At 38.2% G+C, this 14,159-nt stretch overlaps 2 protein-coding genes across 5 annotated transcripts in view; one reads left to right on the forward strand and one right to left on the reverse strand.

Moving 5' to 3' along the window:
• Nucleotides 1–14,159, reverse strand: part of GIGYF2 (GRB10 interacting GYF protein 2) — a 107,978-nt gene that overhangs the window by 46,947 nt on the left and 46,872 nt on the right. The gene's annotated exons all lie outside the window — the stretch shown is intronic.
• Nucleotides 4,601–12,925, forward strand: KCNJ13 (potassium inwardly rectifying channel subfamily J member 13). 2 transcript variants are annotated; one of them, XM_036237963.1, is made up of 3 exons: nt 4,601–4,721; nt 9,426–9,901; nt 11,590–12,925. In XM_036237963.1, the coding sequence occupies exons 2-3, from the start codon at nt 9,442–9,444 to the stop codon at nt 12,210–12,212; spliced, it is 1,083 nt and encodes a 360-aa protein (XP_036093856.1). In that variant the 5' UTR covers nt 4,601–4,721; nt 9,426–9,441; the 3' UTR covers nt 12,213–12,925. The 2 variants fall into 2 exon arrangements, with proteins under 2 accessions (XP_036093856.1, XP_015990212.1); XM_016134726.2 differs by lacking the exon at nt 4,601–4,721 and having other exon boundaries at nt 9,244–9,901; nt 11,590–12,274.

Consider the following 14,159-nt stretch of genomic DNA (forward strand, 5'->3'; position numbering starts at 1 on the left):
CGCTTTTTTTTTTTTTTTTTTTTTTGGTGCTATGATGAATCATGCTGCTATGAACATTCTTGGATATGAAATCTGATGAGCCATATGTTTGCATTCTGTTGGCATTTACTTAGACGTGAAATTGCTGGGTCATAAGGTATGTTCAACTTTAGTAAGTACTACCAAGTATTTCCCCAGAGAAATAGTTTGTTTTACTCAAACTGCTAGTAAACATTAACACGAGGAGGACCTCTCCTATGGACAAACACAACTGAAGACATATAATTGAAAATAAAGATGAGATTTAGAAACAGCACCTACCTTCTAGGTCCACAGGTAAATAAATGACTCGATACATTACAACTGACAAAATACATTGATATATATCTCATATGATCCTCATGATAAACATGAGGGTTAGGTCAATTATCATCATCTCTACTGTTCTCGTGAGGAAAGGGATGCCTAGCACAGGTTTCCCGAGGTCACACGGCTAAGTAGTGACCACATCAGAAATAGAACATTGATTGTTCGATCTCCTAATTCAGGGCTTACTTGCAAATTAAACCCAACAGAAGCAGCTAGAAATTCTAGAAAAACTAAAGTAGGAAGAGAAAGATCAGGGATCTAAATCTAAGAAGCTCTGAAAGGGCAACAGACAGACTATGCGTGAACGAGCTGGGGACGGGAGCTGCCAGCGTCTCTAAAAGGGGGAAGGATGGAACTAAATTTGCTAAATCTTCCAGCCAAAACAATATGTCATTGAAAAAAATATTAAGACCAACTCATCCAATATAAAAATTTTACTCTAGAAATTATTTTGAGGGGAAAAAATAGGTTCAAACATCATCAAAAAAATACACATTTCCAATTACTACGAATGTAACTAAAAATTACACTATATGCAAAAATTACTCTAAAATACTAAAACAAATCCTTTATAACCTAAATGATTGCAGGTGACTTATATTTATGTAAATTTGGGTAGGGAAGTAGGAATACAATTCGATTCTTAAAATATTTGCATATTAATGACATAATTTTAAACTAAGGATAAATATTAAAGTCATTCATGGGCAACTTAGATTAAATATATAAAGCTCCTTCCATGTCTAAAAATTCTAAGATTCCATAGTGACCAGCACTAAAATAAATGAGCGAGGGACGCCCACATGGCCTTTCTGGGCCCTGAAAACCGAAGTCCTCCTCCTCCTCCAACATGGGCACCAGGACAAAGCTGAGTGGCCAAATATTTCCATTGACTTTTTTAAATCTTAACAGATTAATCTGTCAACAAGATGATTTAAAAGTAAATGTAACTGAATAATTTACAAATTAATTCCTGAGTCGAATATGCCTTATCTACAGTCAACAGTCAACAACTGCGCGCAGGGGCTGCGAGTCCTTGAACTAGAAGCCCTACTGCGCTGCCATGCTTCCTTCCATCTTCTTTCAGGGAAACGGTCTAAGGTTTTCGTCAGTCTTAAAGGTGTCTACGACCTCCAAAAGGTAAAGAAACATAAATTTAAAACATATTTTTTTCTATTCAGTATAACAAATAAGACCACTTTATGAGCAAACTATATTATCTGTATAATGCATGTTTTTTCTTACATCGCAGTAACTCAAAGTGTACGAAAGGTGCTAAAATAGAAGGTACTGTGTATCTGAATGTTTTCCCCAATGGCAATAAATGCTTATTTCTGCCTTAATGTATTAAGTCTGAATAGGATTCTTCTAAAAATAAAATTAAATTAAATGCAGTATTGGCTTTAGTCTGGTCTAACTGAGTGGACTTCCTAAGGAGAAAGTGCAGCTAAAGGGCACCTGCATGCATGTTTGACACTCGGCCAAAGATGGTGTTTATGGAAAACTTCAGATGGAGCACGGAGGCGCCCGGCCAACAAAATCTACAGCTGTGAGACTTGGAACTTCCAAGTGCCAAACTCCAAAAGCAAAAGTGGAATTATGGGACAGACTTTGAAGCTTGTTTGTGTGCAAATTTTTCTAGCAAGTAACTTTGTATTCCTCTGCTCAGATATATATTCTCTGATCAACACAAAAAAATATTTTCTAATGCCAGAGAAAACAATGAAAGGGAATCCCATCCAGGTGCTGATATCTACTATTTCCGCCCCCCCCCCCAAATTACTTTAAACAAAACTCATGGTGGCTAGGATGGAGTCATTTAAATTCTGGATCCCTAAGTTTGTAACTTCTCTCCCTCCCTAACCCCTGAGGGGCAACTATCTGCCCCACTGGTTAACGTGGGTCTTGAGAGAACACAACAGTCCCAGGTTGGAAGCTCAGAGACTGGAGGGGCTGCAGCGTATCAGGATCTCTTCGCAAAAGGGCCTCCTGTGGTCTGAATATGCCCCATAGCCCTACGATCCTCGTGCTCAGCCTTCTGCTGGTATACACACCCAGACGCTGCCTGAAACTCGCTGCCTGACATCTGTAAGATCAGTACATAAGCTTGAATACAGAACCAGAAAGAGACCAGGCACTTTCTAAAGAAAGCCAAGCGTCCTATGTAAGAAAGAACACTGGAGACCAGGGCGAAAGTTTCGAAGTAGTGGGATTATCTATGTACACAAGCAGGACACTGCACTCCAACTAAAGGTTTTGCTGTGTTCAAGTGCCATGTGCTACAGTTATGAACTATATACTGAGTTACTTCGGCCAGAAAAGAAAATCAAACACCTTTAGGGGCAGAGAATTGAATTTAATAAAGAATGACCTACCTGGTTTTGGCACCTTGCTTAATCATTATAACTCTGTGTAAAAAATTAATCAACTGACAGATGTCTAGCATTTCCATTCATTCATAAAAAAGATGTTTTACAGTCATCTCCAACTGAAATCGCCAATTCTGTTTCGATGGGAGGGCCCATGTGTTTTACGATGAATCTGGCATATCATCTGGGCCAATTGCCAGTTTCATCTCAGCTAATCTGGCAGCCTCACCAGGACGGAAGTGCGCAGGCTACTCTGGCGGGAGCGCTCTGCTCCTGAGTGCGCACTCCAGAGCTGGTCTGCATGGTCCACACAGCAATGAAAAGTCAGCAATCAGGAATCACTGCGTGCAGACCACGGTGGACTTTCAAATTAGAGAAATCCAGAAGCCAGAACACTTCCTCACTTGAGACCTTTCTTTATGATTACTTTGCCAAATCATTTTTGCCTCAATAGATTCTGACACGGAGTCTATTATGGAAAGAGGCTTCTAAGCTTGGTAAAATCCTTCACCATCATGCTTGCTATAACGTCTATTCAAGGCACATGGCAGCTACGCTCCAGTACCTCTGCCTTCTGAAAGGCAGTGTCACACCATATTTACTCTGGCTTTCCGCCCCCTGCCCCCCTCCTCACCCTGTCAGTGAGCTGGCAACTGATATAAAGTATAATTCCTCCTAGGACAGGCAGGGAACAAGCATGACATCACAAGTCCCTCCTTTATGCGTTTACCTTCTCCAGTTCTGAAGGTCAAAGTGTCCAATGCTGTGTTTGAACTTGTATTGAAATGCTTGGCATTAATAAAACAAAGAAGGAATTAATATATTTTTTAATTGTAGGGGACGGGAAGGAATCTACAAAGGCGGATTTCACTTTCTAAGTAGCATAATATTGGTCTACATTAATAATTTTCCCAGCAGGCCTTCCAAGATTTTACTTTGAATAATCGCAGCCTTTGTTTCTAAGATCCTCTTACATGTGACGTTTGATCAAAGTTTTAAAATCGGCAGCTAATGGAGGTGGAGAAAAGTCCTGCTCAGAAGGCATTAGACAAAGCCACCCTACAGCTCATTTCAAGGTTGCTACAAGCTGGATCACAGATGTTTTCCAGTTAAACACTACTTAGACATTAAGTTAAATTTTCTGTACCCTAAACATTATATTTTACTGCATGTCATCATACTTCTCAGGGAAGTATCCCTAAACGTCACTAAAATATGCCTTAAGACAATCCTTCAGTTTCTTCATACAGGTGTGTTTGGTACAAGGTACCAAACAATTTATTCTTATTCAAGGTTTCTGTACATAGCCTTTAAAAAAAAATGTCTGCTTCCTTGCCACCCATCCCAAAAAAAAGATTTCAGGTAACTAAATTACCTATAATTTTAGTTCTAGAATTAATTATAGTTATTCTGGTGAGAAGGGATAAGAAAACTGGTAAAAATCAATTCACCAAATCACACCTAAAAGTCCTTACCCAAGGATATCTTCCCCAAAGAAATGGAGGGAAAAAAAAGATTAGCAAAGGAAATATCTCACACTTCAACATGCTATATAAGGAAAGATGGCTAAAAGGAAATCTTGCAGGGAATTTTATCCCTTTGAACTTTTAAATAAACTCTTAAGTAAGATTATGCAAACTTACTAAAGACTGGTCCAGATTAGAGAGAAAAAATGCACCCCTTCTCCAAGTCAGTTCTGGAGGCTTTCTCCAGAGTTGTTAAGGTTTGTGTTGGATAAAGAAAGACCTCCTAACAAACCAGCATTCTTTTCCACATGATCAGAGCTAATTGGCCCCCCTGCAGACTAAGTGACCAATCACATCAGCTTCAGCTGAAACCAGCCCCCACCACATTATAAACAGAGGAATGTGAACTGTAAACCCAGTCCAAGAAGAGAACCTACAAACTAGACTTGTAGAGTAAAATTACCTCATCAAAAAGGCAGACTCTGAAAGTTTCCTCAAGACCTACCTGTGCATATAGGCCGACCCAGCAAAAGAACTGGTGAGTACATAAAATAATACTCATTCTTATTTCTTTCCTTAAGGGAACAGAGGAAGAAATTGATTGGCGAATAGGGACAGAGCCAGGTATTGCCAATAGAGTTTTAAAACAAAGACATAACCTATAGGGTCATACGTTAAGGTCCTTTATTCTTTTTCCTTAACTTTCAGAAACGAAATAACAGTCCTATTGAAAGCATTACTGAAAACTTTCTTGCTTTATTAAGTGTATACTAATTCTCCATTATAACATAGAAACGAGCAGAAAAGAAACATCCTTAAAAAATTCAGTAACTTTTAACAAAATGTATCTTTTCTTTTGAAAAGCATTAAAGAACCCAAAATGAGTGTGCAAAAACAAATGACAGAAAGAAAAAAAAAACCTTTTTTTTATCCATGGAAAAAACTGTGTCTTAATTTTAAATTGTTTAAAGCACTGAAATTGATGCTTCTGCAAGTAAGAATTTAAAAGAATCTCTGAGCTTATATAATACAGTTAGAATTCACACTGCTTGCCCTAATTATGAACGGGCAGGAGAGACGATTCTAAGACTCTCTATACAAGACTCTCTACATGGCCAGATGAGAACAAATACATAGTAATACTGTAATCATTTAACATTTGTTGTTAGAGTCTGTATCGTAACTGTTTAATATGAACTATACCACTACATAGAGGTATATAGTTTCTAGAGCTACAACCTCATGAGTAGAATGAATCCATTATGCTGATAACCAGTGAAGCAACCCAACTACCATTTTTATGAAGTACTATTTTTTCCAACAGTTTATAAATATGCAAAAATTCTGTAGCCCACACACAGAGATACGGGCAAACCCTCCCAAGCTTTGATTTTACTTTCTACTAGGATCGGCTGATGAGAATCACATAACTACAAAGCAGGATAAAAAATAATCAGAACAAACAGAAAACAAATTCACAGATACAGAGAAGAAACTGATGGTTGCCAAATGGGAGGAATGTGGGGGGAATGGGAGAAAAAGGTGAAGGAAATTAAATAGCACAAACTGCCAGTTATAAAATTAGTCATGGGGATATAACATACAGCATAGGGAATACAGCCAATAATACTGTAATGTGTGGAGACAGATGGGTGACTAAACTTATTGCGGTCATCACTTCATCAGGCATATAACTGTCTAATCACTATGTTGTACACCTGAAACTAATATTGTATGTCAACTATAATTAAACAACAGATATTTAAAAATGCACTTGTGTCCCTGTAGGGATATGAAAATTACTTGGAAATATAACAGCATAAATATCACACACTACCCGCCAATCAGACACTTTTAAATTTGATGGAAAGCAAATCTATATATATCAGGCAATAGTAACATACTTTTTAAATGCTACAAAAGGAGACATAAAATCACATAGAAAAAACATCATACAGAAAACCTTTATCAGTTGAGAAAAATGGTAATAAGTTTACAAACGTGTAGGTTTTTAAGGGCTCATGTTACTTAATTCCCTCTTTTCTTTCCTTAAGATAAGGAAGCCTGGGCAAGGGGAGTGGGCGGCTTTCCTACACTGACACAGCTCTGTGCTCACCAGGCCAGAGCCTGGCCAGCTGGATCCCCCACCTTGTCTTGCTCATGCTAAACACACTGACCACACGAGTCCAAAGAACGGAGTCATTCAGGGCGATCTGTTAAGGGGGGATCAAAATCTTACTTCTCTTAACTACTCCACTCCTCGACACAATCTAAACAAGACCTAGCAAAGCTTTATATATAAAAAAGATACTGCTTCACTGTTTTGAAATTAGTCTTTTGACTTCCCTGTTCAAAGGTTTTGCCATGTATTTAGCTATTTAGCTGAGAAAAAGAATGAAACTGTAAAAGCCTAGAGCATGAGTACTACAAAAGCTGCAGGTAACCAGTAGCAATGCTGAAAAGGCCCAAATGAGAACAATTCAATTTGTTGGCTGCAGCGTGAAAAGCCTCTCGTCCCAGGTAATGCATCTTAGAATTTAGTAAAGCAGGCTGAACACCAAGAATCCTGGCGCTTCCCGCCCAGAATTACTGTGAAACTCTAAGCAATCAGCGGCTCCTTAAGTGGAAACGGCATGAGTGTAGAGGTCTGTGATGAGCGTTTTCACATGAGCAGGAAGCAAGAAATAAAGGGTGACGCCGTGGACGCAAAAGCACGCAGCGGTTCGCAGCCGAGCATCCGTTACTGTTATATCCTTCTTCCTCTTCAGGTGCCAAAGTATCTTTTATAAAACTGTGATAGTATTACATTTTAAAAATTACTTCCCACCTGGCAAAATACAAGTTTGGCGACGCTCCGTACGAACTCCCCCGTCCACATTTTGTTTTAAGTCTGCCAGCCTACAGAGCCCTGGACCAGACCACGTAACGATCCCAGCTGCATCAGCGTCCTGCGGGACGTCTTCCTGAGCTGGAATCCCGCTCCTGCCTACAAGTCGCAGGTCTGGCCCCGGCAAGCCTCCCGAGGAACAAGTGCTCTGCAGCAGCTCTTGAATGAAATGAGTCAAACAGAACATGTTCTTCACGGAGGCTAAGCAGGGTCAAAACGTCTAGCGTTGAGGTGACATAGCACTAGCTCCAGACTATGGACTCAGTGTGGGACATGCCACCACTTACTACCTTCCTGATCTTAGGAAACTCACTGTGCCTCAGTTTCATTATCTGCAAATGGTCACAAAATGGTACTTATTACTGTGAAGGCTAAGAAACAATATTAATAACAATAAAGCAACAAATACAAGGAGGTCACTCTGGCCAGGCACTGCCTATTGACTTCACATGAGTTAATACAAGTGAAGCATTTGGTGTGATTCCTGGCACATAACAAACAGTATACATTAGCTAGTATCATTTATCGTTACTGTCATAAGAATCATCCATAGAGTTAACAAGGATTTTAAAATACAAGACAGTTATGGGGACAAGAGCAGTACCTACTAAATGTGCTAAAAAATCTGGCTGTCAAAGACTATTCTGTTAATGCAATACTAATTATCTTGGGATTTTTATTTTACCAAACTCTAAATAGGTATCTTGTAGGGGGAAAAAAAAAAAAAGATTACCCAACTATGAAGTTAACCAGACTTGGATAAGAATCCAATAATCCAAGGCCTCCTTTTGCCTTATGTAAATTTCTTTTATTTGTCTGCTATTTGGTGACCTCATCTGAAAAAATCCGATAATAATGTTTCTCGCGCTGAGATACCAAAGAATTGGAGACAATACGATATGAAAGCGCCGAGCACAGTGCCTGTGAATATTCTATTGTTGTTATTGTTGTTATTATTTCCAAAAGGACAGAGATCAGGTCTCCTAAAACATTTAAAGAATCTAGCAAAATGAGTCATTAAATAGCTGTGCCAAGAAAAAAAAAATTAATAAAATGATGACAACTTGTTAAGACTGTTATAAAACATTAATGCCCTAAGATTTTTTCAAAGTTTATAATATGAAATTGAAATTCCCATCTAATCTAAATAAATTTAACAATCATCCCAGTGTTCCATCAGTAAGCCAAATCTGAAGAAAATAAAAGAGAATGTCTCTATTATTGCCAGTAAATGATAAATTCACCTCAGGAAAAAAGAGAAAGCATACAGCTAGCCGGCCTATGTTCCAGCCCATCAGCACAGGAAAGCAGTTTCCAAAGCCCCAAACACAGGACCCAGCCAACCCAAGCAACAACCTAGCTCCATGTGCCTCTCGCCATTGTCACACACGATGGGCACATAGAAAGGACATGAGATTTCTACTCATCCCCCAGAGAAAAGGGTAACCACTAATGAAAACTGTTTACACTGAAAACTAATTATTCTATTTAACCTTTTAAATTGCCTTTGATGTCTTCGCGATTATTTTAACTCATTTAAACTTGAAGCTTTCTCTTCTGGTTTATTCTCAAAAGCGATATTATCTGGGAATCTCTACCTAGAATTTATTTTGCCAAGAAAATAATTCCCTCTCTACCCCACAATCTAATCAGCACCCAGACTATTCAAAAAGAGCAGCAATCCATCAGCCAGGGAAGAAAAGACTCCATGAAAATGGCCATCAAGTGACAAAAACAAAACCTAATCATAAAACTTTCAATTGGTTAACACTATAAAGCATGTATAGGAACTACAGGTCTCTAAAAGCTTAGCCGTCTCCTAGCACTAAGTTTGGCTTCAAAACATTTGCAGACAATGTAACACTACACTTTCAAATGGTTTCTATTTATTTACGCAGAGGAACGCATATATTTAACACTCCTTTTAATTATGACTTAGTCATAATTATACATTAAATAATTATGAAAAGTTTTTTACACATAATGTTTAGTCAAATCAACAAATACTTGATACCTGGACTTGTCAAGAAACATATAGGGGTGTCAATAAGCCATGAACCAAAATCTCCAACCCTCAGGCGTTTTTAAAACATATGGAAATGTTAAAATGCCAAACAACATTTTAACAGTCATTCTAGGAAACAATAAGAGACATTCTTAAGCAACCCATGGTTAGCTTTCAAATGAATGACTTAGTAAAGGCCGCCTTATGTGAAGAGGCAGCTGTGAGGCTGGGAAAGCCCTCCTGATAGTCAGGAGAGCAATCCAAAGAAATCACAGAGTGAATGAGGTCTCAGAATTTATTAATATTAACTGTAAAACAATTAAGGGCTTACTAATTTACTCTTATTTCAGAGATTTACAGCGTGAGATGGATGGCAGTAATTGCAAAGTTATTGCTCCTCTCCTAACTCAGAGATACCGGAGGATGGTCACCAAAGATGGCCACAGCACACTTCAAATGGATGGCGCTCAAAGAGGTCTTGTATATCTTCGAGATGCTTGGGGAATCCTAATGGACATGCGCTGGCGCTGGATGATGTTGGTCTTTTCTGCTTCTTTTGTTGTCCACTGGCTTGTCTTTGCAGTGCTCTGGTATGTGCTAGCTGAGATGAATGGTGACCTGGAACTAGATCATGATGCCCCACCTGAAAACCACACTATCTGTGTCAAGTACATCACCAGTTTCACAGCTGCATTTTCCTTCTCCCTGGAGACACAACTCACAATTGGTTACGGGACCATGTTCCCCAGTGGGGACTGTCCAAGTGCAATCGCCCTTCTTGCCATACAAATGCTGCTAGGCCTCATGCTAGAGGCTTTTATCACAGGTAATCGTTTTTGTTCTTTAAAATAATTACGAATGTTTTGGAGAGGGCATAGGCAGTCATAAGGAATTGTGTTACAGAATCATTTATTTGCACTGTTAGCAGGTAATACCTGAGATTGAAAAGAGTTTAGGGACAAATGATAGGTCTCTCCTGACTCTATACTTAAATTTTACCTACTTGAACTTCATAAGAAAAAGGGGATCACTATGACACTAATTGATAGCAACATCTTATGCAAAAAAAAAAAAAAAAAAAAAAAATTAACAAAAGGACTAAAAGGAGTTTTCTCAGAGAAGCTAAATATTTCGTTAAATAAGTGAATAAATATCACCACATATTTTGTAAATCAAAATAATCATAAAACTTTCAATCAAAGAATTTGATGGGTTTTTTTTAAAACTGGGCTAGAATTTTCTCCTCTGAGTTCATCTTTTCAACATTTACTCAATACAAATGAGCCCGGAGTACCAAAATCAGTATTGTATGTTAAAGAACCAGTATACACATCCCTAGCAAAATGCAGGATTATGAAATTGTGCTTATAAATCAGTAACACAATTTATACAATTTATAAAGAAAAAAGAAAGGAAACCTAGTCTTAACACTCTACCTAGTAATAATCTGATAAGGTAAGCAATGGGCCACGTGAAAGGTGGTGATCTGGAATGAAGTCCCAGTGTGCTAATGACTGGCTCTATAACCTGTGACGAACCATTTAACCTTTACGAGAGTTCTTAAACAGGGTCAATAAGTACATAAAATTTAGAGGACCTGTGAACTTAGGGAAAACTTGGATCTTTTAAGCTGCAACCCCAAACTAAACTTTGGTATTTCCTTTGATTATAAACAACAACAACAAAAAAAAAAAAGAGCATCAGCAATATCTGTAACTTTGATACAACAGAAATCGCAAATATTTTCATACTGTGCTATAATACTTCGAAATTACAGTACTAAACCCACTACTATATTTTGTTATTTAATGTATTAATAAAGCACATGTAGAACTATAACACAATTTTTTAAATGTTCAACTGGATTTCGATATATTTGATTTCTTTCACATGTATTTTATTTTCACGCATTTAAAGCATAATTCCATAGACCTTACCAGTCTGCCAACGATTTCTGTGGCACAAAAGTGGTTAGGAAACCCTGGTCCACAACTCGTGGGGACGAGAAGGGTGCACTTGAAAGGGGCACTTAAGACACCTGACGGCCAGGTCTTCTTCAAAAAGGGGGTGCGCTACACAAGTTTCAAAGCTAAAAACTCTCAACATATCTCGTGGTCCCCTCCCAACCCCGAATCGTTCTACTTGGAATCCAGTCTCTGTTCAGCCTTGAAGTAATCTGGCTGTGCCTAAATTACATTTATTTTGGTGTATTTTTTAAAGTAGGGACAGGAATATAGAAAATAACCATTCTATGACTTCGTAACGAATAGAGGATAAAGTATTACATGTCTATGTAACAAAATGAATTTTGTTTATCTATTTTGAAATCATAATTTTTAAATAAGAATATATGTACACTTTGAAAAATTAGGCACATGTGACTACGCGAATTAACGAGTTCCATTCCTGACTGGTTTGGAAGGCATGCCACCAAGAAATGTATGATTTAATTATTTGATAATAGTGATATTTAAAGTGTTGATTCTAAAAACAACTTGATGGTTTCTAATTTAGGCGCCTTTGTGGCGAAGATCGCTCGACCAAAAAATCGTGCGTTCTCCATTCGCTTCACTGAATTAGCCGTAGTAGCTCATGTAGATGGCAAACCTAACCTTATATTCCAAGTGGCCAACACTCGACCTAGCCCTCTAACCAGTGTTCGGGTCTCGGCTATACTCTATCAGGAAAGAGAAAACGGCGAACTCTACCAGACCAGTGTAGACTTCCACCTTGATGGCCTCAGTTCTGAGGAATGTCCATTCTTTATCTTTCCACTAACCTACTACCACTCCATCATACCATCGAGCCCTCTGGCTACTCTGCTCCAGCACGAAAATCCTCCCCACTTTGAATTAGTTGTGTTCCTTTCAGCAATGCAGGAAGGCACTGGAGAAATATGCCAGAGGAGGACATCCTACCTCCCCTCGGAGATCATGTTACATCACTGCTTTGCATCTCTGTTGACCCGAGGTTCCAAAGGAGAATATCAAATCAAGATGGAGAATTTTGACAAGACTGTTCCTGAACTTCCAAATCCTCTGGTCTCTAAGAGCCCAAACAGGACTGACCTGGACATCCGTATCAATGGACAAAGCATGGACAATTTTCAGATCTCTGAAACAGGACTGACAGAATAAGATGTATCCACGGTACCCTACTTTTTTAATGTATTAAATATACCCAGCCAGTTATGCAGCTACTTTTCCTTCATCGTATCTCATGGTTTCGTTTTTCTCAGTGCTGATCACATCTCTGATTACATCACGGTCATCAAGCCTATGCCCATGAAAAATGGCTGCACTAGCAACACACATTCTGGAAATGTAATATTCTGCTTTACCAAGTTTGTATCGGTGGTTATCTGCTGAAATCAACACATCGCGACATGACAAGTATTTATACAGAAATGTTGCTGGTGAATTTATAAGGATGTGGCATGATACCAATAAGGACGTTAAAATGGACAGTGAAGTTTAACACAGCTGAACTCTAAGAAAATCAGCCATAAACCACTCATTTCCATCTGCAAGTTGAAGCAGCAGTCTAGTTTCAAACCTAGCTCCCTGGGTAGAAAGATGATTTCATAATACTTAGTTGACCACCCTTTTAAAACTGTTATTTTTTCAAGACAACAAAGACCATTCCTCTGGTTCTTTATGCTACAAAACTGGGGTAAGTATTACCCCCTTAATTTTTAACAGCTAAGAACAAACGTTCACAAGAAAAACAGCAAAGTATAGGTTGATACATAACTCCAAGCATTTGAGCATGACACCCAAATACATATTCATTTATTTGTGGCAGAAAGTGATCAGAGAAAACCAGATAAGCTCCAGCTCAAGTGGAACCTGTGGTGGTATTTTTGGTGAGAAACAAAATTATATCTATATTAAAGCTGCCCTGCATAATAATCAAATAGTGATTGAAAAATTATAATCAACTACTCATCTAAATGGCTTAAAACCTAAGTAAAAACATTCCCTTCATACCTATGATGCATTCAATAGCATAAAAAACCATGACAGCTCTGAGTAACTCATAAATGCAAATATATTTAAGTTTTTATAGATATAAAAGATTTAGATATAATTCGACTAGGGAAAAATCTCCAATAGATAAAGCAAAAAAATAATTAGGCAATGAACTATTTTCAAACCCAAATTCCTGTTTCCAACTTCAAATAGTTTTTTCTATAAACACAAAATGAGTGTTTATTCACCAGTAGGAGGTTGGACTAGATGAATCTATTATTTCTTTCCAAATCCAATACCCCATGAAAATTGTACTTTCTCTGCTTCACTTTTTATTTTATACATACTAAGACGAACCCTTTCCCTTACCTCCAATTTAAGACAATCCTTTGTATACTTTTCATTTCAATAAAAGTATCAAACTGTCCTCAAACAAAACAAGAACCAAGTAAGTTACCCTGCCAAATTCCAAATCAATGTGAGGCTGCTCTTCTCTTCTGAAATTTCCCTTATTCAGGTTCATGTGTAAAAAGTGAAAGATTAACCCTCCCCACTGGTGATGACCCATGCAGGAATCCTCTCTGAGATAAATGCTAGTTCAGTAAAGGCAAGCAGTTGTGAAGGGCAGGGCACAGCAGCAAGTCACATTTTTCTACTCTTTGAACAAAAGGAAAAGGAATTATGAAGAACTCTGGAGCAGCCTAAGCATGATAATAGAAGAATACCAAGGATGCGGAAACGTAATCATTTTGAACTTTTGCTGTTTGAAAATCTTAGGCATTCTTAATTTAAGTACTAGCCAGACCAAAAGATTTCTTCCAACCCAAGACTGTTGTAACTCATATAGACAACAGCAATTCTTATTTCTAGAATAAAGTAACGAGATTCATCTAACCTGTCAAAATAAAAGTTCTATCAAACATCGATATGGCATGTTTTTTCCTAAGAGCTCTACGTCACTCACTTACACAGATCACAACTCCAACAGTTAGGTGAAGCTGCCCGAGGCGACACAACAAAGGGAGTGAGCGAGATCTGGGATCCAAGCCCCCTACAGACGTCCCCACTTCTCCAGTCAAGTCAGATGAGTCACACTGTACACTATTTACGCAT

This window comes from Rousettus aegyptiacus, unplaced genomic scaffold (genome assembly GCF_014176215.1).
Source record: "Rousettus aegyptiacus isolate mRouAeg1 unplaced genomic scaffold, mRouAeg1.p scaffold_m13_p_2, whole genome shotgun sequence".
Taxonomy (NCBI): domain Eukaryota; kingdom Metazoa; phylum Chordata; class Mammalia; order Chiroptera; family Pteropodidae; genus Rousettus; species Rousettus aegyptiacus.